The sequence below is a fragment of the Salminus brasiliensis genome, chromosome 6, assembly GCF_030463535.1.
Source record: "Salminus brasiliensis chromosome 6, fSalBra1.hap2, whole genome shotgun sequence".
Classification (NCBI taxonomy): domain Eukaryota; kingdom Metazoa; phylum Chordata; class Actinopteri; order Characiformes; family Bryconidae; genus Salminus; species Salminus brasiliensis.
The window spans coordinates 42,949,453-42,976,084 of record NC_132883.1 but is presented as its reverse complement, the minus strand read 5'-3'; the positions used below and the strand labels follow the sequence as shown (position 1 = coordinate 42,976,084).

At 40.9% G+C, this 26,632-nt stretch overlaps 1 protein-coding gene across 1 annotated transcript; it reads right to left on the bottom strand.

Annotated features, from left to right (window-relative positions):
- Nucleotides 1-644: 644 nt before the first annotated feature.
- Nucleotides 645-24,487, bottom strand: tbc1d10aa (TBC1 domain family, member 10Aa). Its single transcript, XM_072682482.1, has 9 exons — nt 23,588-24,487; nt 14,752-14,851; nt 11,021-11,128; nt 9,481-9,587; nt 9,080-9,194; nt 7,875-7,940; nt 5,633-5,822; nt 5,118-5,272; nt 645-4,693 (listed from the first exon to the last, which is right to left on the bottom strand). The coding sequence occupies exons 1-9, from the start codon at nt 23,773-23,775 to the stop codon at nt 3,782-3,784; spliced, it is 1,941 nt and encodes a 646-aa protein (XP_072538583.1). The 5' UTR covers nt 23,776-24,487; the 3' UTR covers nt 645-3,781.
- Between the last annotated feature and the right edge of the window lie 2,145 nt (nt 24,488-26,632).

Below are 26,632 nucleotides of genomic sequence, written 5' to 3'. Positions count from 1 at the left end.
ACAAGATCAAGATGAATGGACCAATAGAAATGCTCCAAAATCGTGTACTGTAAAGTTGCTCTTTTGAAGATACAAGCAAAAATGTGATGGGTCAAGATGCCTCAATTCGTTAAGGGGCTTCATATCAGTACTGCAAAGGCCAGGGTCACAATGGCAATTAACATATGATCCATTATGCAGCCCTAATTTGTAGTCTCAGAGACTTTGATCTCTCAAAGCTACCAAACAGCGCCTCTCGGAGACGTAACGCACTGTAACATGAAGCAAACGGAGGTCCCTTAATTAGGGGCGTGAAAACAGTCATTTGTGTTAAGCCCCTTTTCCCCTGCAGGTAAGTCCTCCCTGTTAATCTGTGGACACACACACACACACACACACACACACACACACACACACACACACACACATCTCTGAAATCTGAAACTCAAAAGAAAGCAAAGCAAAGAGGCTCTGTAATTGTGCACTTTGTGAATAAAATTGCAGTTAACCCTTGTAACCCATTGACCCCCAATGGCTTTTCCCGCGGTCCCCTGAGCTCAGACACTGACTAGACACCGACTAAACACGCGAAAGCTTACAAACCCCTGAACGCCAGACTGTCTGGCACTGATAGCTTGGCGCTGTTGTAAATAACAACACTTCAGTGAGGTTATTTGTTTATTAAGGCGCATCTAAATCTGCAGAATAACAGTCTGATTTTAAGGCAGGTTAAATTAGACACAAAGCAAATCTGACCCATTTCAAAGCTGGTAAGTTGTGATACAAAGTAGTACATGGGATTATCAGTATTAGGTAAACTCTGATTCTTATATTCTTTTATAAACAAAAGTGCCCGAAAAGTTCTCTGGAAAGAAAGACAAATAAACCAAAACAACAACAATAGTGTCACAAAGCTCCAGCTACTAAAAATAATCGAGTAAAAAGTGAAGTTAAAGTAACAGCTCCCATTGACTGAACCACCGCACCACGGTACAGCGGCAAGTTACGCACTCCTAAAAATAAGGGTGTTCAAATGGTTCTTTAAACGATGCCATATAACAGAGGTAGGCAATCTCAGTCTCGGTCCTGGAGGGCCCTGCAGGGATTTCTGCACAGATCTGTGCTTTTCCTGCTCAAGCCGCTGGCTCAAGGATCACGCTTGCCATCAGCAGCCAGAGTCTAATAGAGCACAACAGGCCTGGTGTGGGTCTCAGGTTTTCAGGTGTGGGTCGATGGCACGTTCTCCCCAGATCACGCCTTCTGTGATGTTGGTCAGCACAGGCTGGTCTGTTAGCTGGGGAGCATGATGCTGTTGGCTTCATGTGTGTCAGAGGAGACTTGAGCAAGATGTGCTAGCCTTCACCCTCCTAGTGTTGGGGGCACTGCTAGTAATAGGGGTAGTTCACAGGAACGGGGATTGGGTAAGCACCTTTGGTTCTATATAGACCCACATTGGTCAAAGAGATGTGTGCATGTGATTGTGAAGGTCCAAAGAACTTTCTCTGGATGTGAAATGTCTTCACCAAGGTTCTTCACACTCACACACATCTGTTACAAACATTGGGCCTCAATTTACCAATATCTTCTAAAGCATTTTATGAAGTCTACCTCAGATTCTTGAGGTGTTCATGAGGTGTTTCTAAAGCACAGAACTGTTCATATAATGATGGATCTCACTGGATGTCACTGGATTTTAAGAAGAGAATAGTTGGTCTCTTCCGAAGAACAGTCAGTGAACGAGGCCTATTGTTCTTTATGGAACCAAAATTGGTTCTTCAGTGGCTTCATCGAAGACCCATTTGAAGCACCTTTATTTTTAAGAGGTGTATTATAACTGTCTGCTTTGAATCCAGCCTCCAATCTCTGATAAAGTCAGTCATCTTCAGGCCATGTTAAGTCCGCTTACAAACACTGTAGAGTGGAAAGACTTTTCCTGAAACTTGTGGATCAAGGCCAGAACAAGGTATGGAGATGAACGAATGGCAATAAAGAGCTGGAGAAATTCCCTTATAAAGGCTGTAGTGAGTAACAGCTCAGGCACTTCAGTTTCTGCATTTAGCGTCAGTAAACATTTCTAGACAAAGTCTTCCCTCTAGTGGCTGGAGGTGGAACAACATGCATGAGTTTTGTGTCAGATCTTTTTGCCGCTGTGATTAGAGGAATACTCCACTGTTTTTTAACCCGTCATATCTGTAGCATCCAGTTGATCAGCACAGGCAATGAATTCACAGCGTTTTCATGTACATAGTAAAGAAAAAAATAATAATAGAAAAACAACTGATGTACAATGCGACTCGATGGAGGTGCTACAGCTAAAGCAGCTTCTCATTGGCTTCTACTGGGTGTGAAACATTACGGTACTTTGTATTGGACTGAACTGTACTGCAGTGGATCACATTGCACTGTTGTTTTGAGTTGTTTAGCTTTGAGCAGACACGCACTACACGGACAAAAGTATTAGGACACACCTCTTAATCATTGAATTCAGGTGTTATCATCCAGTCCCATTGCCAAAGGTGTATAAAACAATATAATGTATAAAAGCAAGCCCCTAGTCATGCAGTCTGCCTTTCCACAGCTCACTGAATTCCAGCGTGGTTCTGTAATAGGAGCCACTACTGCAACAAGAAGCCATTATTATCATGGCATTACTAAAAAGTGGAAGCCCACTGCACAGTCCACTGGAACCATGTAAAGTCACAGAGCGAGGTTGGAGAGTGCAGAAAAGCATAGTGCAGAAAACTCTCCAATGCTCAGCTGAGCTGCAAAGAGGGACCAGCGCCATATTAATCGCATATGGGTTTAGGAGGGGAGGTCATAAAAGCTCCTGTAAGAGTCCCAATACTTTTGTCCATGCTGATTTAAGGCACCTTTTCAGCCACGCCTTGTTTTTATGTATTATATCAAAAATCTGGTTCTGTTATACATACAGATAAATGACTGTCCTTAGTAACTGACTCTCTGCTACATACAGAGATACGGTCAAGAAGCGATGGAGTATCCCTTTCACATGTAAGAAAACCTGAAGTGAGTCATTGAGTAATATTTCTGCATTAGTGGTCCGTGCTATGCGTTTACGAAGAAAGGCAGGTATACAATTGTATGTGAATACAAATCTATAAATGTGTTAGAATGACCTTATTTTCAAAGCAGCAAATAAGAGAGTAACAGAAAGCAGCTGGAAATTAGAGACTTGAGTGCTGAAGCTGATCTTAAAGCAGTGTGCACGAGAGTCACCATCATACTCCACCAATCCTCAACCTCAACCAACTTCCCATCAGCTTTAGAGGATCGATGGTTCCAGGAAATGATGTTTTTGATAGCTGTTCAGCACTTATAAAGGCCAACTGTGGTTCTTAATGGCATGCCTGAGCGAGAAAAAAAGGAAAAAGAACTGTATGGCCTGTATATATCTTCTTAACACAAGCGGTCAGAGATGAATGCTGCTGGTGAAGCCTTCTCAGGGACGTTTAACTCATCCATCACTGCACTCTTCTGTCACTTTCACATGGACAAGTCTTGATTTGATTTTCTCAGTTGAAAAGTTTTCTTGAGACGAGTTTCCGTCAGTAGTGAATTCACGGGAAGCTATCACAGGTTATGGATTTTTGAAGCTCTGAAGCTCTAGTCCTCCCAAATTAAACATTGCATGTCTAAATTAGACTAATTTACCTTCTGTGTAGTTGTATTGCAGTCTTTCTCCCTGTGTGCCTGTATTTATACTGAGGCAGTAACGCTCCCAGACTGCAGACCTTGCTAGAAAGGCCAATGCTGCTCCACACCACTAGGTGGTGACAGAGAGCTACAAGTAAGTGTCCTCTGAACTGTTGACGCTGTCAGTGGAGTTGCGTAGGGTGTCATTTTCAGTGGTAGCGCTAGAGTCCTTACTGGCAGGAACGCTGCTGGGTGGAAGTGGAGGGTCTGAGTTTGTAGTGGTTGGTGGATCTAAAGCGACTTCAAGGACTGCTGAATCCTCAGGGATGGGAACAGGTGTTGCAACTGGTGCTGATGTTTGGACAGGTGAGGGGTCTTGCAGGTGCGGACGCCACATTTGGAGCGGCTCTCCTACTGTGGGTGCTGGAGGAGGAGGAGTTTTGGGTGGCGGTGGCTGGATTAGAGTGGAGCTTGGAGGAGGAGGGAGGTGCAAAGGCTGAGGAGGTGTGATTGCGAGCCGAGAGAGAGAGGAATTAGGTGCAGATTCTGAGGAATTCTGTTTGACTGAAGAATTTGGGGACTGTTTGGGCAGCTCTACTGGAGGAAGTGCTTCTTTAATGGACGCCGTCTGGTTAGTGATTGAAGGCTGTGGCAGTTGCTGAGATGTTTCCTTTGAAGCTGTTGGATTTGGAGGTGGCTTTGCCGCTAAAGACGGCTGGCTGGGCTGGTTAGCAGTAGCTGTCGGATGGGCAGATTTGGAGTCACTGGGTAGGGCGTATGGGTTTTCAATGTCCAGTGTCGGATTTTTCCTGAAAGTCCCCCGCTTTTTGCTACGACTGAATTCAGGGTTGAGCTCAGGAGCTGAGGGGTAATGGACAATGATGGTAGGCTTCTGGCGGAGGTCTTGCCGCGTGTGAGGCTCAGCGTCCATAATGGCCCGAGCACCATGCAATCTGGGAGCGGCTTTGTAGCGGAGCTCACCGTGTGTTTTCTTCCAACGCTTCAGCTGCACGCGGTTCTCCCGTTCCACGTCACGTGCCGAGATGGGCATCTCCATCACCTGTGACACAACAAGTAGAGTTGTCAATGATTTTAAAGCGATATGATACATCCAAATGTACAACTACATTTCTTGATGCAGCCAAATGGACTGTGTTGTGCTATGTGGACAAAAGTATTGGGACAGCTGATAATTTTGTCTTATGGCTTCTTCTGAAATCAAGGGTTAAAAAAAAAAACAACAACAAGAAAAAAAGACCTGTCTCTACTGTCCAGGGAAGGCCTTCCACAAGATTTTGGAGCATTTCTGTGAGGATTTGATTGCATTCAGCAACAAGAGCGTTAGTGAGGTCAGGATGTTGGATGATCACCACCTCACCTCATCATGCCCAACTCGACCCAAAAGTACTGGATGGGGCACTGACCAAGAATCTATAAGAAATAGCTTATTCAATGACTGAGGAATGTGTGCGTGTGTGTGTTACCTGTTGTACGAGGAAGGCCTCTTGCATGTATCTGGGATCCAGGGCTCTGAGTAGCTCCATAGTTTCATACTGACCAGGGCAGGCCTTCAGCTTCTCACGAGTGCCCAGCATACACTTAAGCAGCACCAGACCCACACGGAATATTATCTTTACACCTGGGTGAGGGGAAAAAAAAACATAGTATAGAGAGGGGACTAGACAAGAAACACCCAGGCAACCCTTGTTTTGCTGGACCACCACTGGCTGCATAGAATGGCCAATGGCCAACAATGGGGGGACCAAAATATCAGCTCTTTATTGTGAAAAAGGTTCTGTGGCATGAAATCACATCTGTTCTGTTTCCTGTAGCATTTCCTGAGGCAGTCAGTAAGCAAAATTGCCTCTTCTAGATACAACATAGTTAGAAACTCAGAGGAATTACTGAGAGTAAAAGGACAGGATGACTGATGAAAAAATGAGAGACACCCAAGGTCCAGACAGGGATGTTCAAATAGAGAAATGTGCAAGTTTCTCACCATCACACAGGAACATGTCCCACACCCTGAGCACAGAGGCCCAGGGGAGAGTTCTGGAGAAGGCACACATAAACCACTCTGTCATGTACAGGATGGGTTCGATCTTGTGCTTGTCCAGGTGTCTGTATGCTGGAGGACAGACACGCTTCAGCAGGGCATTCAGGATCTCTCCATCCAACTGAATGGCCTCCTACAAAAAAACAAAAACAAAACAAGGACACACAGATCAACACTAGATGGCGCTGTTGATTAACCTCATCAAGTGTGGGAGGGTGGTGTCTGGCTACAGTGTATAGTTTTGTAGAGCTCCAATGATTTAGGGTTTCTTCCTAAAGCAGTGGTATTAAAAAGAGTTGATCCTGCTTTTGTTGGAGTAACTGTAACTTTCTACTAGGAGCACTGCTGTGAAGATTTGATTGCATTCAGTAACCAGCGTGTTGAATGATCACCACCCTACCTCATGACTCCAAAACCGATTCCAAAGTACTGGATGGAGCACCAACCATCATTTCAGAGAACACAGTTCCACTGCTTCACAGATCAATGCTACTGTGGCTCTGTTCTAAGTGTAATACCTCCCCAGAAGAGCTGGAGCTTTTCAAACCCTGATTTTTGAAGAAACCCTGCATAACCAAGTGTCTGCAGAAGCTAACAGACACAGGAGGCACGTTACCGTATCTCTGATATGTGTGTAATGAAAAGAATGTGAAAAATGACTCTGACTCATGATTGCATATCAGTCAGAGAATGTGTTAGCTTAGCTTTCAGCCAGAAAAGACAAGACGTTTTGAACTGGACTGAACAATCTTAAGCAGATGCTCTCAGTTCGGTCTAGATTGTGGGATAATCCTGAATTTTCTACTCTATTTAACTGAACATGCTTAGTCTTAATGTGCAAGTTGTGCATGTTGTATCTTGCAGTCTTCTGAATGAGGAAATGCAACAAATAACTTTTTTTCTGAAAGTGAGTCATGCTGGAACGAGTATTGCTTTTTTATTAAAATCAGAAAATAAAAACAAACAAAGGAAGCAAAAACAATTGGCATATCTACTTTTGCTTCTGTTTCCAATTCAAGCTCTTACTGACCCATGGTGTACTAAACTGGTGTGTGTAACAGGGGTGTAAAAAAATATCGATATAGAAGTATCACAATATTGTTTTTATTCAAAAACACAGTATCGATTTAATAGTTCATGAATAGTTTAGATGTAAAGACTGGTGGCAGACAGTGGTTTATTTTGTGTTGTGTTTAAACTCCAACCACTAGACAGCAGTGCAGGACTCTGTCTTTAGATCCCACTGTTCTGACTGGATTGGAAAAGTTAACCTTTATTTTATGCATAAAGGTAAAGGTGCACGTATTTGTCACTGTACAGTGTGCACTGTACAGCGAAATGTGTCCTCCACATTTAACCCATCTGTGGTAGTGAACACACACTCACACACACACACTAGTGAACTAGGGGCAGTGAGTACACACACACACAGAGCGGTGGGCAGCCAACTCCAGCGCCTGGGGAGCAGAGAGGGTAAAGGGCCTTGCTCAAGGGCCCAACAGTGGCAGCTTGCCAAGCCCGGGAATTGAACCCACAACCCTGTTACCGATAGCCCGGCGCTCTAACCGCTGAGCCACCACTGCCCAAAAAAACAAAACAAAACAAAAAACACTGACAATAAATCAACTGGCCTATCATAATATATATATATATATATAATATATTAAATCGTAAGCCCTGTATCGTGGTACGTATGGGGTACCGCCAGGTTCTTGCTAATACAGCCCTGTTGCGTAAGCTTGTGGATTTTATTATGATTGCTGCCTTTCACAGGGAACAACTCATACTCCCTTATCAGATGGGCTTTAAGGCATGACTTCATTAAAGATCTTGGCAGCTTAGCTTGCTGGAGAGCAACCACAGAGGTATTTGTTTACAGTGGTAACTAAAGAGATACTGTGTTAAAAGGAGGAGTGCAGTTCATGCCGTCAATGAGCAACTAAATCACTGAGCGTATCGGCACTGTCATAACAAAACCTCTCCAACATGGTCACTGTACGGGAGAAGGTTAAAAAGGTTAGCTTTCGTGTACATTTAAGACATTTTGAACCATTTGTCTAGAAAAGAGAACAGCAAATAAAAAAGAAATAAAGGTGTGAGATGTGTTTGTAAATCTAATTTAAGCTTAAAACTCTCTCAGTTAAATGGAAACCATTTTAGACTCCTGCTTTTGTATCAGACTCACCAGGCCTGCACTGTAGTAACCAGGGAGGTACTTCTCACAAATCTGAACCAGCCCCCAAAATGCATCCTACAGACACACACAAACACAAAGCAAGAGAAACAATTAGGATTTGTACATTTAGACAAATACAAATGCCTAGAAATAACACACTGCATGGATTATGACATTTACAGATGGACCAAAAACAAATTCAGGAGGTCCACTGTATAACCATGTTAGTGTTTCAGCACTCTAGGTCATTTCCTATAGGTCTGGACTGTAAGAACAGCTGTTTGGAGCAATAAAAGCTAGAGGCTGCTGGGAAATATATATTTAAATTTGTGAATGTTTATCCATGCCCCTCTGAAATAGATGATCAAGGTTTCTTAGCTAATTCAATGTCAAGCTCAAGTTTTAGTCTTTCTATTATAGGATATACACTATATGGACAAAAGTATTGGGACATCTATACATACATATAAAGAAGCTTTTCTGACAACCCATCCTAAACCTATAGGCTTTAATATGGAACGGGTCCCCCTTTGCTATAAGCTCTAACAGCAGCAGCAGGTCTGGAGCTCTGCAGTTATTGAGTCAGTTGGAGACTTTTCTTCACTCTGCTCTGAGCTCAGCACTCGGCCCTGACCCCGCTCTGTGATTTTACGTGGTTCCTCCTAAACTCTTCCACTGTTCAATAATAATACCACTCACAGCTGATGGAGGAAGATCTAGGAGGGAAGGTCTAAATTTCACCAGCTGACTTGTTGTTGTTGGTGCAGCGGTGTCTCCTATTACATACAGAACCACGCTGAAGTTCAGTGAGCTCTTCAGAACCTCCCGTTCTTTCACTGATGTGTGGAAGAAAGGCAGACTGCACGGCTAGATGCTTGATTTTAAACACCTCTGGAAGAGGGACTGAATAAAACACCTGAATTCAATGATTATGTCCCAATACTTTTGTCCATACAGTAGATTTCAGAGCAGAGTTTTTCACACTGCTTGTATTTTACTGCTAATTTTACTAAATCACTAAAATGTGTTTAATAGTAACTGAATACTATTGCAGCTACATATCAGCTGGAATGGGTTCCCTGCTATAAAACACCCAAATCAAATCATAAAGGACCTTTTAATTATCTGATGAATGTCTGACAGTTTATTAAGTTAGGGAAAGGAGTACAATATCCAGCAGTGAGTCCACACAGTGCAACCTTTGTAAAACTGACCTCAGCAGGCATGTGCATGAGCAGCACTGCAGCAATGGGAGCCTGGGCCTGGCAGTAGCCTTCCTCTGGTCTGTATAATGTGTAGGCCTTCAGCACCCGCAACAAGTCCTGCTGACTAAAAACACGTAGAAAATAGTATATTCCAATATGTTCTTACATACGATGTAAGAATCAATTACATAATCATTACATAAGATCAACTAAGACACTCCACCAATCAGATGTTTTAATTGACTGTGATTGGCAGAGGTTACATATTTCTATTATAGTATAGTTTTATATGTTTTAAAAATTCAATTCATAGTAAGACAATATCCACATTAAAAGGCAGAGTGCCAATTTCTCAGAATCTTGGCTTTTCATTTGTATTTACAAACACAAACAAACTACTGAAGACTGACCCGTGTCCTCCTCGTGACACAAACATCTCATGGAAGGGAAACTGTCTGTGTAAATCTCTCTCAATTACATCAATCCACTTCGGATCTCCTTCCATGCTGTCCAGCTCCTGGAAACACAGAAGAATGCAGTTTGGACCAGACGTTCAAACAACTAATCACAGCCAGAAAGAGCATGAAGAGAAGCCGTTAACCCAGACAGTACGGTCTGCTCTGCTAACCCTTTAGTAAGTAAGCTCTGGCAGGCTGTGACGGTCCGCACGAGCAACTTAGCTGTACGTCATCTGGAGAGCGGTGTGGGGAATCAGCGGGAAGTAACTGTACGAACTATCAGATCAAGATTCCTGTGATTAATAATGAAGGGGTTGACTTTTCATGACTTTAATTCATGTATTTGCTGGATCTTTTATATATATATATATATTTTTTTTTTAAATATAATTTTCAAGATATAAACATCACAGAAAAGATTTCCATGTGTGATATTCCACCTTAAACCAGCTCTGCAGTTCTGTGCATAAAGCTGCATCTTCTGCACCATTTAGGGTGGAATGAAAAATGACAGCATGAAGGTGGAGAATAACTCATAAATTGCCACGTTCTGAAATGGATGTTTAAAATATTATAGATAGCTAGCTAATACAATACAATAATAAAAGGTGGTACAGTCTAAAAAGTCATATAAAAAATCCACTATAGATACATATCTCTCTCTCATTACAATGAGGCATGAATTAACTACTGCCTATATGTTATGAAATATAAGTTACAATATTTACTATAAATAAAGAATACCATAACCTACATATAAATATCTCACTTACTACAACAAGTAATATATTAACACTATGTGACGAGCTGCACTCACCAGTGTTATTCTCCAGTTTTGTTTTTACTGGAATTGTCCATTCCACCTTAAATGGTGTGGAAGAAAGGGCTTTTGCATGTAACCATGGCGTTTTTAAGGTGTTGTTGTTTATATCTTCAAAGTCATATATAAGCAAGCAAATTCATTTTAAACGAGCAAGTGTGTGGCTGGTATGACTGTCAGATTGTGCATTGTCTAGCATTGTTTAACCCAGGTGTTGTGTTCTGGCAGTGTTGCAGGGACACGCTGTGTGCCTGGGGAAGTAGGCTGAATGATGTAGTGGAATTAAAGCTGGTTGTTACGTCAAATTCGATGACGAACGACGTATGCCAGACATTCGATCCTACAGGTTGGAACATACCAACCAGGAACCAGCCACGGCAAAGCCTGCTGGTGGGACCGTATTTGCTAAAGGGTTAAAGGTAGTGCAGCTCCACAATTATGCCTCAGCCTGCTGCCACTGGTGTTAGATAAGCAGCTTAGATCATTAACAGATAATTAAAAATATCAAACATTTGTTTAATCAGAGAGATATTAAAATGCCTCTAAAAAAAAAAAGTCTGAAGTACGTTTCCATGAATTCAGCTGCAATCTCAAGCCTGTAGCTCAATATTATAAGGCATTTATATCATAAGACATTATGTAGTTGTTGTAAGAAGAGCAGATATCCCAGACCTTGAACTTGCCGTCGTTTCGTTCTTTCTTCACTTTTCCTCCTGACAGGTAAAGCCACGCCCTGCCTCTCAACGATGGAGGGATTCCTTTCTGACATCGCAGCCTGACCTGTGTGTGAGGGAGGAAACACTCTGTTACACTTGTACTCAAACCATTCAAAAGTCTGGAATCAATTACTTTATTATGTTACTCCACTTCCATAAGTTTGAATTATTATCGCTAAATATACGTAATACATATGATATAATATATAATATACATATAATATACATTACAATCAGTCAGTCTAATGTTATCTGCCATGGTATTCGTTCACTACCTTTGAAAAATGAGGCGTTCTGGCTTTTCATTTTATAAAAGCTTCAATCTTGATGTTCTACCAACTTCTATAGTCGTTCCACATGCTACTTTCTGGAGTCTTCTACAGCTCCAGTCACATTCTGGTCACAATTATCTCAGATTCATACTGTCATGGTCATGCAAAAACCTTGAATCTACATTTACTTCTTGGCATAGTGCATAATACAATAGTTTTTGTGTGCCAGAGACAATATGTCTATATACATTCATATATACAAAAAACATTTATATAAGCAACTAAAGTTACTGAAAACAGTGATTCCACACTTTTGAACACAGATCTCCCTTTTGCCCTCCTCGTCAGATGTAGCCCCTACAGGGACTCCTTTTTTACACCATATGTAAGCAGACTTCAACACACACATTCACTATGATGCACAGGTTAGCAGTAACAACGGCATGATTTCACTCCCACAAAGTGCAATGGCAGGTACGGCATTGAAAATGAAAAGTAAGGGTAAAAGTGATCATTTTATATGTAGATAACAGAAGTTTTACATATATATATTGATTTCTTTTGAAATCACAAACCACATTAAACTTAAAATAAATGTAATATGTATGTAGTACATGTATTCATAGCTTTTCACATTTGTGCATGCAATCATACTAAGAATATATGGTAATGTGGTATGTGGTAATATACTAAGCTCTAAATGAAGCGTCCATGCAGTGAATGAATATTAACCCCCTGGCACATCAAATCCGATGTTTCTCGATGTTTCTATCAATATCCTTCCGATAATACAGCACAGAAATGCACTTTAGACATTTCTTAAATGTGTAGAGCCCTTCCATTGCGTCTAATATTGCACGATGTGACTCACATCCAGAGTTATACGACTGTGTCTAACTGGTGGATTTGTGTGTCTGTCATCTGCCTCTCATCTGTAGTTTGTGGATTTGGGCATCTTTTCACAGGTTTGCGAAAAACAGACCAATGTACACTCAGACACTCACTGTTCTATATTATATAACTGACACATTCCACTTCTTTTGTAAAGCCGAGGCTCTGATAAACTCATTTCAAGCACTAAAATAATTCATCCACATGAGTAAAGGGATGAATTCTATGAAGAATTTCTAAAATCTGACTTAAATTTGTCAGGTTTGGAGTCAGAGTAGGGCTTAATAATCAGTGATCGATACCCCCCGGCCCCCACTGCTAAACGAAATGAATCCCTGCGTGCAATAACCATATGATGGCCTACATTGTTTGGCCTTTTTGAGATGTTTCTAAAACGTCCAGAGCTCCTCAAAGACTGCAGACCTCTTCTTTAAGCCGAGTTTTCACTGTGAGTAAGCATTCAGTAAGAGCTGATGCACATGCTACAGTAAACATTCACACTTCACAGGGAATTAAAAAAAAAAAAAAAAAAACTCAAAGGAAAAAGCAGCAGCAGTAATTCAGCCTTCTTGCAGATCCACGACTATCAGCTATTACGCCACACACACACACACTCAGACAGACAGGCAGACATGCAAACACCAAGTTCAACCATGACAGCTCAGAAAAACTCTACTGTAACTCTATTACTGATGCTTCAGAAGGGAACTATTCTCTTTACCTGAGGTTTCTTCACCCACAGTGGAAGCTTTAGAGAGCTTAAGGGAGTAGAAAAGAGTGAGCGATTGCAACACACATGCACATACACACAGTATAACTGTATAAGGACAGATCACGGAGATGCTGTGCCTGCCTAGACAAAGCTCAGCTCTGATACTGAGTCACTGAGGCATCAGAGTTTGGCAGTGGCAGAGAAAGCTGCTTTTGAGAGATAATATAAGAGGAAGGAAAAGAAACAGAAAGAAAAAAGAACAGACTCTGTGTCTAACAACGAGGAATTCGCTGCATTTCGTTCATGGCCCTGCTCGGGGCAGGCAAGTCAAATATACATGTATAGCACTACCTACAAACTGAGCAAACCAGCTTTACAGAACAAAGCAAATGAAACATGGAACCCCAGGTGAGCAACCCAAAGACCACAGTGGCAAGAAAAACTCCCTGACTCACGAGAAACCAATACTCACAAAGGGGGACTCATCCTCCTCTGGTCAAAATCACTTACACTATGTCCTAATGTTTGTGGACACCCCTTCTAATGAATGCATTTAGCTATTTTAAGTTGCACCTATCTGCTGACAAAGATGTGCAAATGCTCACACACAGCTTGTCTAGGCCTTGGTTCTGCCAATACAATAGGACCCTGTGGAGAAGATAAGCATGAACCTATTGGCACCATGCATAATGCCAGACGTGGGCTAGAGTGGTATAAATCTCTGATGGTTAATGCTCCATCCAAACCTTTTGGGATGGATGAGCTCGGGAGATGGGGATGAGGTGCGGCAGTGATTTTCATCCAACATTCTGACCTCACTAATGCTCTTGTCACTGAATGCAATCAGAGACTGTACAGACTGTAGAGACTCCAACAGCAGCAGGATACACTCTTTTTAATACCCTTGATTTCAGAAGAAGCAGTAAATAAGCAAGTGTCCCAATATTTGTCCGTATGGCTTATAAATGACTCACAAATGGTATAAAATCACCTTAACACCAAATAAACACAGGTGTAGCGATAATCATTGATATGCTTATAAGTAATGGTAACAATATAAAGCATATAAAGACCCCCGGAGTACGACTGAGGCCATTCATCGTTTCAAGTGATAAGTTTGGAAAATGTGACGATATTATTGTCTCGATTACGGTGACAATTTTGACCAGTGACGACATTTTTGCAGTAAGATAGTGACCGGCAACCTCACATAAGCTTAATGGTGAAAAGAACCCTTTCACTGCTTTTATTAAGATCTGAGTCAGACTCAGACACAACGTTTCATCATCAGTACCAGTAAAGTGCATGAACATGCAATCATGCGATTCATCTGCAGAGAAAATAAGGTGTTTCCATCGAACACATTTAACCTCTAACAGACTATAAAATAACTATTTTTTGATTTGGATGATGGACAGAACCAGGGCGTTGTAGCTTATGATGTTTTTAAAAATATCACCTCGTAATCTAATAAGAGATGTATTTAGTCACACTGCTTAATAAAGCACATGTTAAGATTCAGAAGGCAGCTCATGTTAAGCTGTACAGCCTGAAGAACAACTACACTCTACTGCACCACCACATTTCAGGCACTGAAACTGTTCGTTATGACGTCAGAGAGGGTGCTCGATCATTATAATGCAGAAGAACGGCTTATGAAATCTGGATTCCAAAGAATTGCATAGTGAAAGATCATGCTTTAATAGACAGATCACACTAGCCTACTGAAAAAAAAGGGCCTGTCTAAGGGTCTATTTTTGAAAGGGCAGCTCATGATGTAGACGCTGAGGAGCAAAAGTTAAGAGGTCTCACCTTCTTGAATCTCTTGGTGACCCATTTGTCCCAGTTATTCAGCATGTCCAACCATTTCACCTCTCTCTGTCTCAGCACTTCTGGGGGCACATCCTGAGCTCTGCAAGGAGAGAACGGAAACAAATGTGTTCCTTGTTTGTTCAAATCTTTAAACTCAGCACATACAAACATTTTTGATATTTTTTAGATTATTTGTTTACAAGAACATGAAAGGTTACAGGAAAGGTTTATCATGTCCTCTATTGCACCTCTGTCCATGCTTAACACTTACATTAGCTTTCATTGCTGGTCTGGTAGGAGGTACACAATATTTCTATTTAAAAACATATAGATGTTTTATCACACAGCTTGTCGAGACCCTGTAGAGAAGTACTGCCAAATAGGACTCTCTGAACCAGATAAACATGAACCTGTTGTAATAGGGGGGTATAAAGCCCCCCAGCATTGAAGTATGGAGCAGTGGAAGAACTGTGTTCTCTGGAATGATGGTGGAGCTCCATCCAATACTTTTGGGATGAGTTGGAGATGAGGTGGGATGGTGATTATCCAACATTCTGACCTCACTAACGCTCTAGTCACTGAATTCAACCAAATCCTTACAGCAATGCTCCTCTAGAATCTAGCAGAAAGCCTTCTTGCCTGAACAGAAGAGATGGTTACTCCAAAAATAAAAATAAAAACAATGAATGAGCAGATGTCCCAATACTTTTGTCCCTGTAGTGTACTGAATTTCCTAAAAAAAGAATAACCCGTGTTGTCTCTAGGTTTGCTGTTTTTCATTTTCTGAATCTGTCATTTATTATTTATCATTCTTTCCCCCACATTAACTTCTTAGCAGGTTCACTGAGGTGCTATCTGTGGGGGAGTTAGCAACAGAGCTCTGCATCTGCCTGACGGGAACTGGCTTTACCAGTATAATGGGTCTGTACACTCATTTCAAATACTATGGAGGAAAGGTTGCTGAACAGAACAGGTTCCACTCAGACAGAGGGGAGTAAAAAGGGCTCTTTGGAGTGAAAAAAGCAAAGACGTAGTAAATACCTTTCCAATCCAGTAGGTTCAACTGAAATCTCTTTTAAGCCTCGTCCTTCTTTATCTTCTAGCTCTTCTACAGCACAGAAACCCTCGGCCTCAGTTCAATTCATCTTTCATTTTTTGTTTTATACCGTCTCTCATAAGAGCCACTCATAGGATCACAAATGACACTTCTGCATTACTGCACTTTCAATTTAAGAAACAAGAAAGCTGTAATTATTTCATTATCATAAATATTTACACACTAGCCCGCCACCATATTCCTGTAATTATGGGGTGGACGAGGACGTGGCAGGCGCCTTTAGTTAGGGCTCTCCTCCCACGCTGATTAGACTGAAGCAAGTCATCTGTTTAAAGTGGTAAACTCCACCCAGACCTACAGCACAGACCTGGACATCTGAGCAAGAGGGGATGTCAGCAGTAAGTCAGAAGAGCTGTTCACTGCACGGTTTCGAAGCCCAAGTTGTAGAAATCGCAGCTTTCCGAAGACGACTTAACGGCACAACTTAACCCAGAGAAAATCAAGCCTGATGCATGTTGGTTTCATAGTATTCAATATTAATGGTGCATACTTAACCATGTCCATGCAGAGTGTGAATTTTATCTATAGATAATTTATTTTTCGATAATTTATTTTTTTGATGCAGATGGGGCAGTGGTGGCTCAGCGGTAAGAGCGCCGGGATATCGATAACAGGGTTGTGGGTTCGATTCCCGGGCTCGGCAAGCTGCCACTGTTGGGCCCTTGAGCAAGGCCCTTTACCCTCTCTGCTCTCCGGGCGCTGGAGTTGGCTGCCCACCGCTCTGGGTGTGCGTGTGTGTGTACTCACTGCCCCTAGCACATGTGTGTGTGTGTGTGTGTGTTCACTACCAGATGGGTTAAATGCGGAGGACACATTTGGCTGTACAGTGTACACTGTACAGTGACAAATACGTGCACCTTTACCTTTTTTTTACCTTTAAAAAGATATATTGTGCAGCACTATTGTACAGGTTTATTAAATCCACACTATAATTATTATAAGCAGAGATGTCAGTAAAGTGCATTTTTTTTTTAAAGCATGGTTTTCTTTTTCAATTTGACTTAAAATGCGAAAAAAAAATATTAATTTACAGTGTTTATTATTTATAACTCATTCAGTTCATTCAGTAAATGTAAATGTACATTTACATTTACATTGTAAAACCTTCGCGCTTCAAGTACGGCTCGGCTTGACCTGCCATCCCTCAAAATCCACAGAAGACGAGCGTCCAGGCTTTTTTCTGTCCTGGCACCAAAGTGGTGGAACGAGCTTCCCCTGGGTGTCTGAATGGCCGAGTCGCTCGCTGTCTTCAAACCCAGACTGAAGACCCACCTCTTCTAAGAATACTTGGACGAATGGCAGAGTACTATGGTCACCTTATTGACTTGTGTTCAGTAATGTCTAAAGCTTAGAGGTATCTTTGAACTATTAGTCTATTCTAACTAGCTGAGGTTTTCTTGGGTAAACAGCAAATCACTTTGTAAGTCTCTCTGGATAAGAGCGTCTGCTAAATGCCTTAAATGTAAATGTTAAATAATGTACAAAGATAAAATAATAAAAATCATTCTAAAATGTACTAAATTGTCACTAAACTTTGAATCTGATTTGACAGTCTAAATACACGTCTGAATTAATGTTCCAGACTTTGGTTTAAGGATTTTGTTTCTCTAATTGCACCTAATGAATTTTATTTAAATACCCCCAGACTAGAGTTTGAAGACTCTCAAATCACTGTCAGAAACAGAAGTCAGCAATGATACCAACACCCTTAAACACAGAGATGCTTCAGTGGTTCTTTGTCACAGAAGACCCACCCTTGCTTCCAAAAATAACCATGTTGTAGAGATGTGTGACCATGAAGAACCTCTGAATTGGTGAATAACTTTACATCAAGTGAAGATCATTTAGATCTCTGAGAGGTTCCAAACATGGTTCTTAACGCGACCAAAAGAGATTCTTCTATGGCATCACACCAGTTAATTAAGAACCATTATTTTTTAAGAAACAGTTAATTAACTGGTGTCCCAATAGGTGTATCTGACTGACAAGTCACAAATCATAGTTTTGCCTTATTTAAAGCACAATTTTCAATTTAAAGAACCATTAGCAAATGTCTTTGACATCAACGGCTTCAAAACTTTTTGAATCTGCCAAACAAAAAACACATTTATACAAATGCAAATGATCAAGACATTTAATAAGGGCACAGAAAAGACCAGTGCAAGACTAGAGTCCACCACGTTCACCACATTTTACTGCTGAAATGTGGCTAATTTAGACTAAAGTTTAAGGATCTGCTTATATAGCCACTAAACCGTAGTTTCGTTTCGAGTTCCCCCTTAAAAAACACAGCACACACTTTATACACTTCCTCTTTCAATAACATTCTGCTCTGCAAAAAACAAATAAAAAAATAAAAATAAAATAGTGCAGTTATTAATATTAAAAACGTTGACTGATATCTGAAAAGGGTCTAAAAGTGCCTAAACACCCGTGCGGACTGCCCAAACAGGGTTAAGTACTTAACCAGCATAATAAATTTCATAAAAGATTATTTTAATGCTACACAGCCCACTGCTTTGATCAAAACACAGCTTCCTCTTAATGGAAAACATGATACTAACCAGGTGAAGACATGCATGAAAGGCATAGTTCCCTTTTATCACATCTGACCAAACTACATTTAAAAACAACTGGCCTATATCCCCCACTTTCTAACAGCGTGTACTTGAGCAACAAATAAAAAAACAACATAAAAAAAATTAACCGTGAAACAAATGTTTAGAAAGTTGAGAGCCTGTTTTGAATGAAAGTCGCTCACAATAGGGCAGGGCTGGCATGACCTCAGGGCAGCAAAGCCCATAAAGCAGAGGAAACAGGAAGCCTACCGTCCACTCAGCAGTGCAGTCTAACGCTCACTCAATTATTCCGAACTGCAGTAGCAGATCCAGGCCCCGACACAAGCCGCAAGTGTAAAGCTGGGCTGTATCAAATTAAACATCTAAGTAAACACCGCAGGTGATACTAAAGGTGGGATATGTGTTACAAACATAACACCACACTCCCTTTAGACATTTCCGTGACACACTATGTGTTGCACTTTTCTATTTTTCACTTTTGAACAGAAATAAATGCACCAGCAAGCAAATAGTGGCACATTTAAGACTTAACTAACTACAGTACGTAGCTGGAGTAAAAAGGGCAGGACAACACTTGCAAGAACTGCATAATATTTGTGTAAAATCCTGTAATAATACTCTACCACCTCAGTCCACACGCTCCTGTATCTCTCAGCTTGTCCAAAAATGTGTGTCCTTCAGTGGTGGCTCAAAGTGATCCTTGTCCAGAAGTCCTGGACATGGTAATGTGGGGCCTCCATGGCTCAGATTCTTACACCCTTTTTTTTCTGCACACTTTCATCACCTTCAGGAACTGACGAATATGTCCACCCTCTGACAGGTGTCACTGTAGAAAAAGCTAATCCATGTTATTTACTTCATCTGTCAGTCGTTTTAATGTTATGGCTGATTGGTGTATATTACTACCCCTCTCCTTAAATGCCTTTAGTGGTTAAATCACAGGTTGTAAAGAATACAAACGCTGCAACAGGCCTAATCACAGGTACCGTCAGCATTTCTAGAACAGTGTTCAACTGCATGTACCATAAAATTACCAGTTCTAGACATATGTTGAGACTGGAAACAACAACACAGCGTATAATAACAGCAGAACATCAACATAGTAGACTAAATCCTTATAATGGCACATTTTTGCATGCAATCTTCTGCACCTTATACTTGGGGTTACATACAGGGTCCAGCCCACTGCCTTCGCCCTTATATTGATCAACCACTACATTGCAACAGCTACTGTCTGATCCTGGCTTGACCAGGATCTTGAAGCACAGTATAGCACCATGCTCATATATCAACAATACTATAAATAAATACTACAAGAAGAGGAAAAAAAAACAAAAACATACCTAATACCTACACCCAGCCCATGCCCTATATCCATATACTAACAACCCACTGCACGGCAAGCTCTTCACGGGGGTCTTCAGATAGGTATCATCGTTCGTCAGTGTTTCGCTGACATACTTCCAGTGTATCACACTTCATACTTATATCGTATATCATAACATCAACCATATCACTCATTGTCTCGACTGCACAGCCTGTTACAGGGCACAGTAAAGTAGCGTACATTGTAAAGTGTACAGGCCTAGGCAGTAAGAGGAGGTCAACTTTACTCAATCAGAGGAAAACTGGTTCATCCAGACAAATGACGACAAGAGATTCACAATCCAGACACGAGACTCTTGGTTCAAAGCTACCTCTTCCGTCCCATATGGCCGTATCATTGCTACCTTGGCATGTGGACATACTTGGTGCGCTTACCGAAATACTGAAATCTGATCATACAAGTTCCTACCACATTGCCTAACAATGAAACTAAGCTCCAAAACAATCCTGAATCAACAGGGATGTACTCCGTCACACCCGTTCAGCACACACACACACATCTGTTGTGGAAATCAGGGGAGTAACCATATAGACGACCACAATGCAACATGTTTAATAATACACTATGCATTGTGGTTTCTCCAAGACAGAAGTGAAAAAGAAATGGTGGTTTTCTTTCTATATGCATTTTCTGGTCCAAAACAAGACCACAGAGTCTGGTATAGGCATAAAGAACACAAGCAAGCGGGTATTGGATAATCTGAATAGTCTGATTCAAATGACCAAATGCTCCATTCATGGAACCCGATTCTCGCACCGGGGGTATTCTAGGCTTCATAGCCCAGGATCTGAGTAACCTTCAGACATCATACACTTATCAGAGCAAACAGCTCTGAGACTCCCCTTATCTAACCAGCATGACCCTCGACCGGTCATGAACTATCAGCGAGCAATCCAGCTTGTTTTCAGTATAAGTAGAACGGAGAAGGGAGGAGCTGCTAGGACCTCTTTAGTCTCACAGACTTCGAATTTCAGAATAAAAGTCCTGAGTCCAGACAACACTGTGGTCCGAGGTCTGGCACAGTTATTAATTTTAGTGACCAATGAACAGAAATTGGGTTCATTTATATCTGTGATGATTTGCTATAGTTTGTTTTACAAAGTAATGATTACGTCAATGCTGATGCTTGAAGTCAGATGGTCAGGCATATGTTTTTTAATTCAACAATGGTATCGGATGATACTTGCTATCTGTATCGGAACAGAAAAAGAGGGATCGGTGCATCCCCAAAACAGACAAAGCGAAACTGATTCATGGCTGCTTCTTGAATGGTCCTTCTAACAGAAGTGGGGGAATCTTTATTATCTATGTCAGTATTGTAAATAAAATAAAAAAATAAATGATCAAATTCAGTCTGACACTGCAGGACTGCTCTCTAACTCTTCAACAACGTGGACAAAGTCCATCCCGCTGACCTCACAGTCAGCCGCCAGCTAGCATACTGTGTGTTTACACGATCATATAAACACTTGTGTGATATCTGGCTCACAATGGAGGAAGATTACCCATAGTTAGTCCCCTGGGATGTTCTGAACTTATCTCGGAGCGCACGAGCGCCTATTGTAAGCAAACAACTTTCCCTTGAGTGCACACACACACACACACACACACACACACACACACACACACACACACACACACACACACACACACACAGAGAGAGAGAGAGAATATCATGCAAATACAGCAGAGCATACACACAGACAGATCAACACTAAGATGAGCACTAGAGGTCTTATCCTGCTGCTGCTGGTTACGCCCCACACCTACCCACACTCCCTGCCTTTTATATACACAGATAAGCCCTTGTAACATTAAAACACTGATTATCTGGTTTTTTTGGAAGTTGATTAACTGGAAGCAGGAAGAATGGGCGAGTGAACGAATCTGAGACTAGATGACCGTGTCAGAACATCTCCAGAACAGATCCGGCATGGCTGGTGGGGTGCTCCTACTATGCAGCGGTCAGTACCTACCTACCACAAGTGCTTTAAGGAAGGACAACCGGTGAACCTTCTGGTGAAGGCTCATGGGCACCCAAGACTCAGTGGGCGAGTCAAAGGACGGCCAGAAACCTTAACTATATGCGGCCCTGAAATTCATCATGAAATTTTGACATTGTCACCATATATTTTTTTTAACATTAACATCAAACCATGTTGACCATTTGGCTTCCGCATTAATCCCATCCGTGCAGTGTGTGTGTAACACACACATGAGCATACGTGCCCGGAGTGGTGGGCTGCCATTCCCGCAGCGCCCAGGGAGCAGAGAGGGAACCCTCGAACCCTGTCACAACCCTGTCAGTCATCGATAGCCCCTCATCCCCAACTCATCCCAACAGTGCTGGATGGATGGAGCCTATGACCAACCATCATCCCAGAGTACACACTATGCTACTTCCACTGCTCCACTGCTCCACAGCTCCATGCTACTGGGGGGCTTTATACCCCTCGCTGTGTGTCTGAGTGAGTGTGTGTGTGTGTATGAGTGAGTGTATGTGTGTGTGTGTATATGAGTGAGTGTATACCCCTCGCTGTGTGTCTGAGTGAGTGTGTGTATGAGTGTGTATGAGTGTGTGTATGAGTGTGTGTGTGTGTGAGTGTGTGTGTATGAGTGAGTGTGTGTGTGTATGAGTGTGTGTGTGTGTGAGTGTGTGTGTGTGTATGAGTGAGTGTGTGTGTGTAAGAGTGTGTGTGTGTGTGTATGAGTGTGTGTATGAGTGTGTGTGTATGAGTGTGTGTGTATATGAGTGTGTGTATATGAGTGTGTATGAGTGTGTGTGTGTATGAGTGTGTGTGTATGAGTGTGTGTGTATGAGTGAGTGTGTATGAGTGAGTGTGTATGAGTGAGTGTGTGTATGAGTGTGTATGAGTGTGTGTGTGTGTATGAGTGTGTGTGTGTGTATGAGTGTGTGTGTGTGTATGTGCATGAGTGAGTGTGTATGAGTGAGTGTGTGTGTATGAGTGTGTGTATGTATGAGTGAGTGTGTATGAGTGTGTGTATGAGTGAGTGTGTGTATATGAGTGTGTGTGTATGAGTGTGTGTGTGTATGTGTGTGTATATGAGTGTGTGTATGAGTGAGTGTGTGTGTGTATGAGTGTGTGTGTGTATGAGTGTGTGTATGTATGAGTGAGTGTGTATGAGTGTGTGTATGAGTGAGTGTGTGTGTGTATGAGTGTGTGTATGAGTGAGTGAGTGTGTGTGTGTGTGTGTATGAGTGTGTGTATGAGTGAGTGTGTGTATGAGTGAGTGTGTGTGTATATGAGTGTGTGTATGAGTGAGTGTGTGTGTGTATGGGTGTGTGTATGAGTGTGTGTATGAGTGAGTGTGTGTGTGTATGAGTGTGTGTGTATGAGTGAGTGTGTGTGTGTATGTGTGTGTGTATGAGTGAGTGTGAGTGTGTGTGTATGAGTGTGTGTATGAGTGAGTGTGTGTGTGTATGAGTGAGTGTGAGTGTGTGTGTATGAGTGTGTATGTGTGTATGGGTGTGTGTGTATGAGTGAGTGTGTGTGTGTATGAGTGTGTGTATGAGTGAGTGTGTGTGTGTATGTGTGTGTGTATGAGTGAGTGTGAGTGTGTGTGTATGTGTGTGTGTATGAGTGTGTGTATGTGTGTGTATGAGTGTGTGTGTGTATGAGTGTGTATGTGTGTGTGTGTGTGTATGAGTGTGTGTGTGTGTATGAGTGTGTGTGTGTGTATGAGTGTGTGTGTGTGTGTATGAGTGTGTGTGTGTGTTACATCTTCACTCACGATTCTGCTGAGTACTTCTGGGCTCCTCCAATAAAGCCATACTTGTCCGTCTCCCTCGAGCTGGGAAAGCCATTGACCTCCGAGTCTGAGCCCAGGGAGCTCTCCTCATCCAGCTGACTGCCCACAGTCTGTAAACTCACAGTGTCCGCGGACCGCCGTCCGTTCTCCAGCTTGTCCAGAAAAGCCATCAGCTAAACAACCGACTCTACACCCAACACTACGCTGAAGCCCGGCTCATGGTTCAACCCCGGACTGAAGATTAGCGCTACCGCCGTCTGACACCTGGGCTAGCAGCGTTAGCTAGCAGCTAGAGCTAAAGCTAAAGCTAGCTAACGACTGTCCACTCTCCAGCTCATTATTGACAGACGTTATTTTTGCTGGACGGACAGTCAAACGTCTCCCAAGAGGAAAACACTGCCCTGCTGATGCAGTTTAGAGCTGCTAACGTCGGTTTGTTGACAGAAAAAAGGGTTGGCTAGCAGCTAATATCTAAACTAGCTAGCTAACAAGCTAACAGGCTAACTAGCTAGCTACCTAAATACAACAGAAATTAACAAGTCACATAAATACGATGTGAAATACTGTGTTTTTAGCTAAATTAATCCAAAAAAACTCATTAGCCAGAAAGCGTTAGCTTAGCTGATCCTGCTAGCGTCCGCTTCATTGAGCTAGCTGCAGCTGCAGCTAATTGGGACACGAACCTTTTCCACAACCCCAAATAAAACCGCGCCGAGCGGATTAGTTACTGAAGTCCCCCGTTTGTCAGCGGTCTTATAGGTCTAATTTACAGTCCCGTGGTTGTAAGAAATAACAGTTAGTCCTTAAAAGCCGAGCTTAACGCTGAAATGTCATGTTTGCAGTTTGCCAGCAGCCTCCTCCTAACTGCCAGAGCTGCGCATGTCTCTGGGAAGGACGTGTTCCAGTTGGCGCACTCATGCTCTGTGCCCTAGTACACTAGCTAGTGCAGGCTGTGGAGGACACATGCACGGTCCCCTACCAGCCAGGCAGTTCTCTTTACAGAGGGTGGGCAGATTTTGTTTTTTTTTTAAAAAGGGGACATGGGGGACACTTCCGTCCACCTTGGTTATTAGGATGATGTGGTCGATTAGGATTATGTGGCAGTGTGTGTGTGTGTGTGTGTGTGTGTGTGTGTGTGTGTGTGTGTGTGTGTGTTCTTAGAGTAGGAGTGACTTTAATATTTCTCAAACTATGCAACTATGTTAATGAACATTAAAGCATAAATATTTACTCATTAATAAACCAACACTAATAAATAAATATCCTAAAATTAATAAATAAAATAAGTTTGTTGTGTGTGTGTGTGTGTGTGTGTGTGTGTGTGTGTGTGTGTGTGTGTAAGACTGTGATTTGGTTATTGATTTTACACTCAGTGCTTTTGAACATTTAGACAAAAATTTGGTTCACTCGGTTCCACCAAGAGGGGGGATATAGGCAGAAAATTTGCGTAACCATAACTGACATGTTTGTTAAGCAGCATTAAAACCTTGCAGTATGATTAGTTTCAATTATTAGTAATTATTCAGCACTTACTAATGTAGTACCTACTAATTATTCAGTATCTACAAATGATTCTATATGTACTAGTATTCAGTAAGTACTCAGGTCCTACTAATTATTCAGTATCTACAAATGATTCTATATGTACTAGTATTCAGTAAGTACTCAGGTCCTACTAATTATTCAGTATCTACAAATGATTCTATATGTACTAGTATTCAGTAAGTACTCAGGTCCTACTAATTACTCAGTAACTACAAATTATTATATATGTACTAGTATTCAGTAAGTACTAATTACTCAGGACCTACTAATTACTCAGTACCTACTAATTACTCAGTAACTACAAAATATTCTATATGTACTAATATTTAGTAAGTACTAATTATTCAGTATCTACAAATTATTCTATATGTACTAATATTTAGTAAGTACTAATTATTCAGTATCTACAAATTATTCTATATGTACTAGTGTTCAGTAAGTAGTAATTACTCAGTATCTACAAATTATTCTATATGTACTAATATTTAGTAAGTACTAATTATTCAGTATCTACAAATTATTCTATATGTACTAATATTTAGTAAGTACTAATTATTCAGTATCTACAAATTATTCTATATGTACTAGTGTTCAGTAAGTACTAATTACTCATTACTTACTAATTATTCTATATGTACTAGTGTTCAGTAAGTACTAATTACTCATTACTTACTAATTATTCAGTATCTACAAATTATTCTATATGTACTAATATTTAGTAAGTACTAATTATTCAGTATCTACAAATTATTCTATATGTACTAGTGTTCAGTAAGTACTAATTACTCATTACCAACTAATTATTCAGTATCTACAAATTATTTTATATGTACTAGTGTTCAGTAAGTAGTAATTACTCAGTATCTACAAATTATTCTATATGTACTAGTGTTCAGTAAGTACTAATTACTCATTACTTACTAATTATTCAGTATCTACAAATTATTCTATATGTACTAATATTTAGTAAGTACTAATTACTCAGTATCTACAAATTATTCTATATGTACTAGTGTTCAGTAAGTACTAATTACTCAGTATCTACAAATTATTCTATATGTACTAGTGTTCAGTAAGTACTAATTACTCATTACCAACTAATTATTCAGTATCTACAAATTATTTTATATGTACTAGTGTTCAGTAAGTAGTAATTACGCAGTACCTACTAATTATTCAGTAAGTACTAACTATTAATATTCCATATGTATTAGTATTCAATAAGTACTAATTATGCAGTACCTAATTATTCAGCATTTAATAATTTTTCAGTATCTACTGATAATTCTATATGTTCTAGTATTCAGTAAGTACTAACTATTCAGTATCTAGTAATGATTCAGTAAGTACTAACTATTAATATTCTAAATGTATTAGTATTCAGTAAGTACTAATTATGCAGTACCTAATTATTCAGCTTTTATAAATTTTTCAATATCTACTGATAATTCTATATGTTCTAATAATTCAGTAAATGCTTAT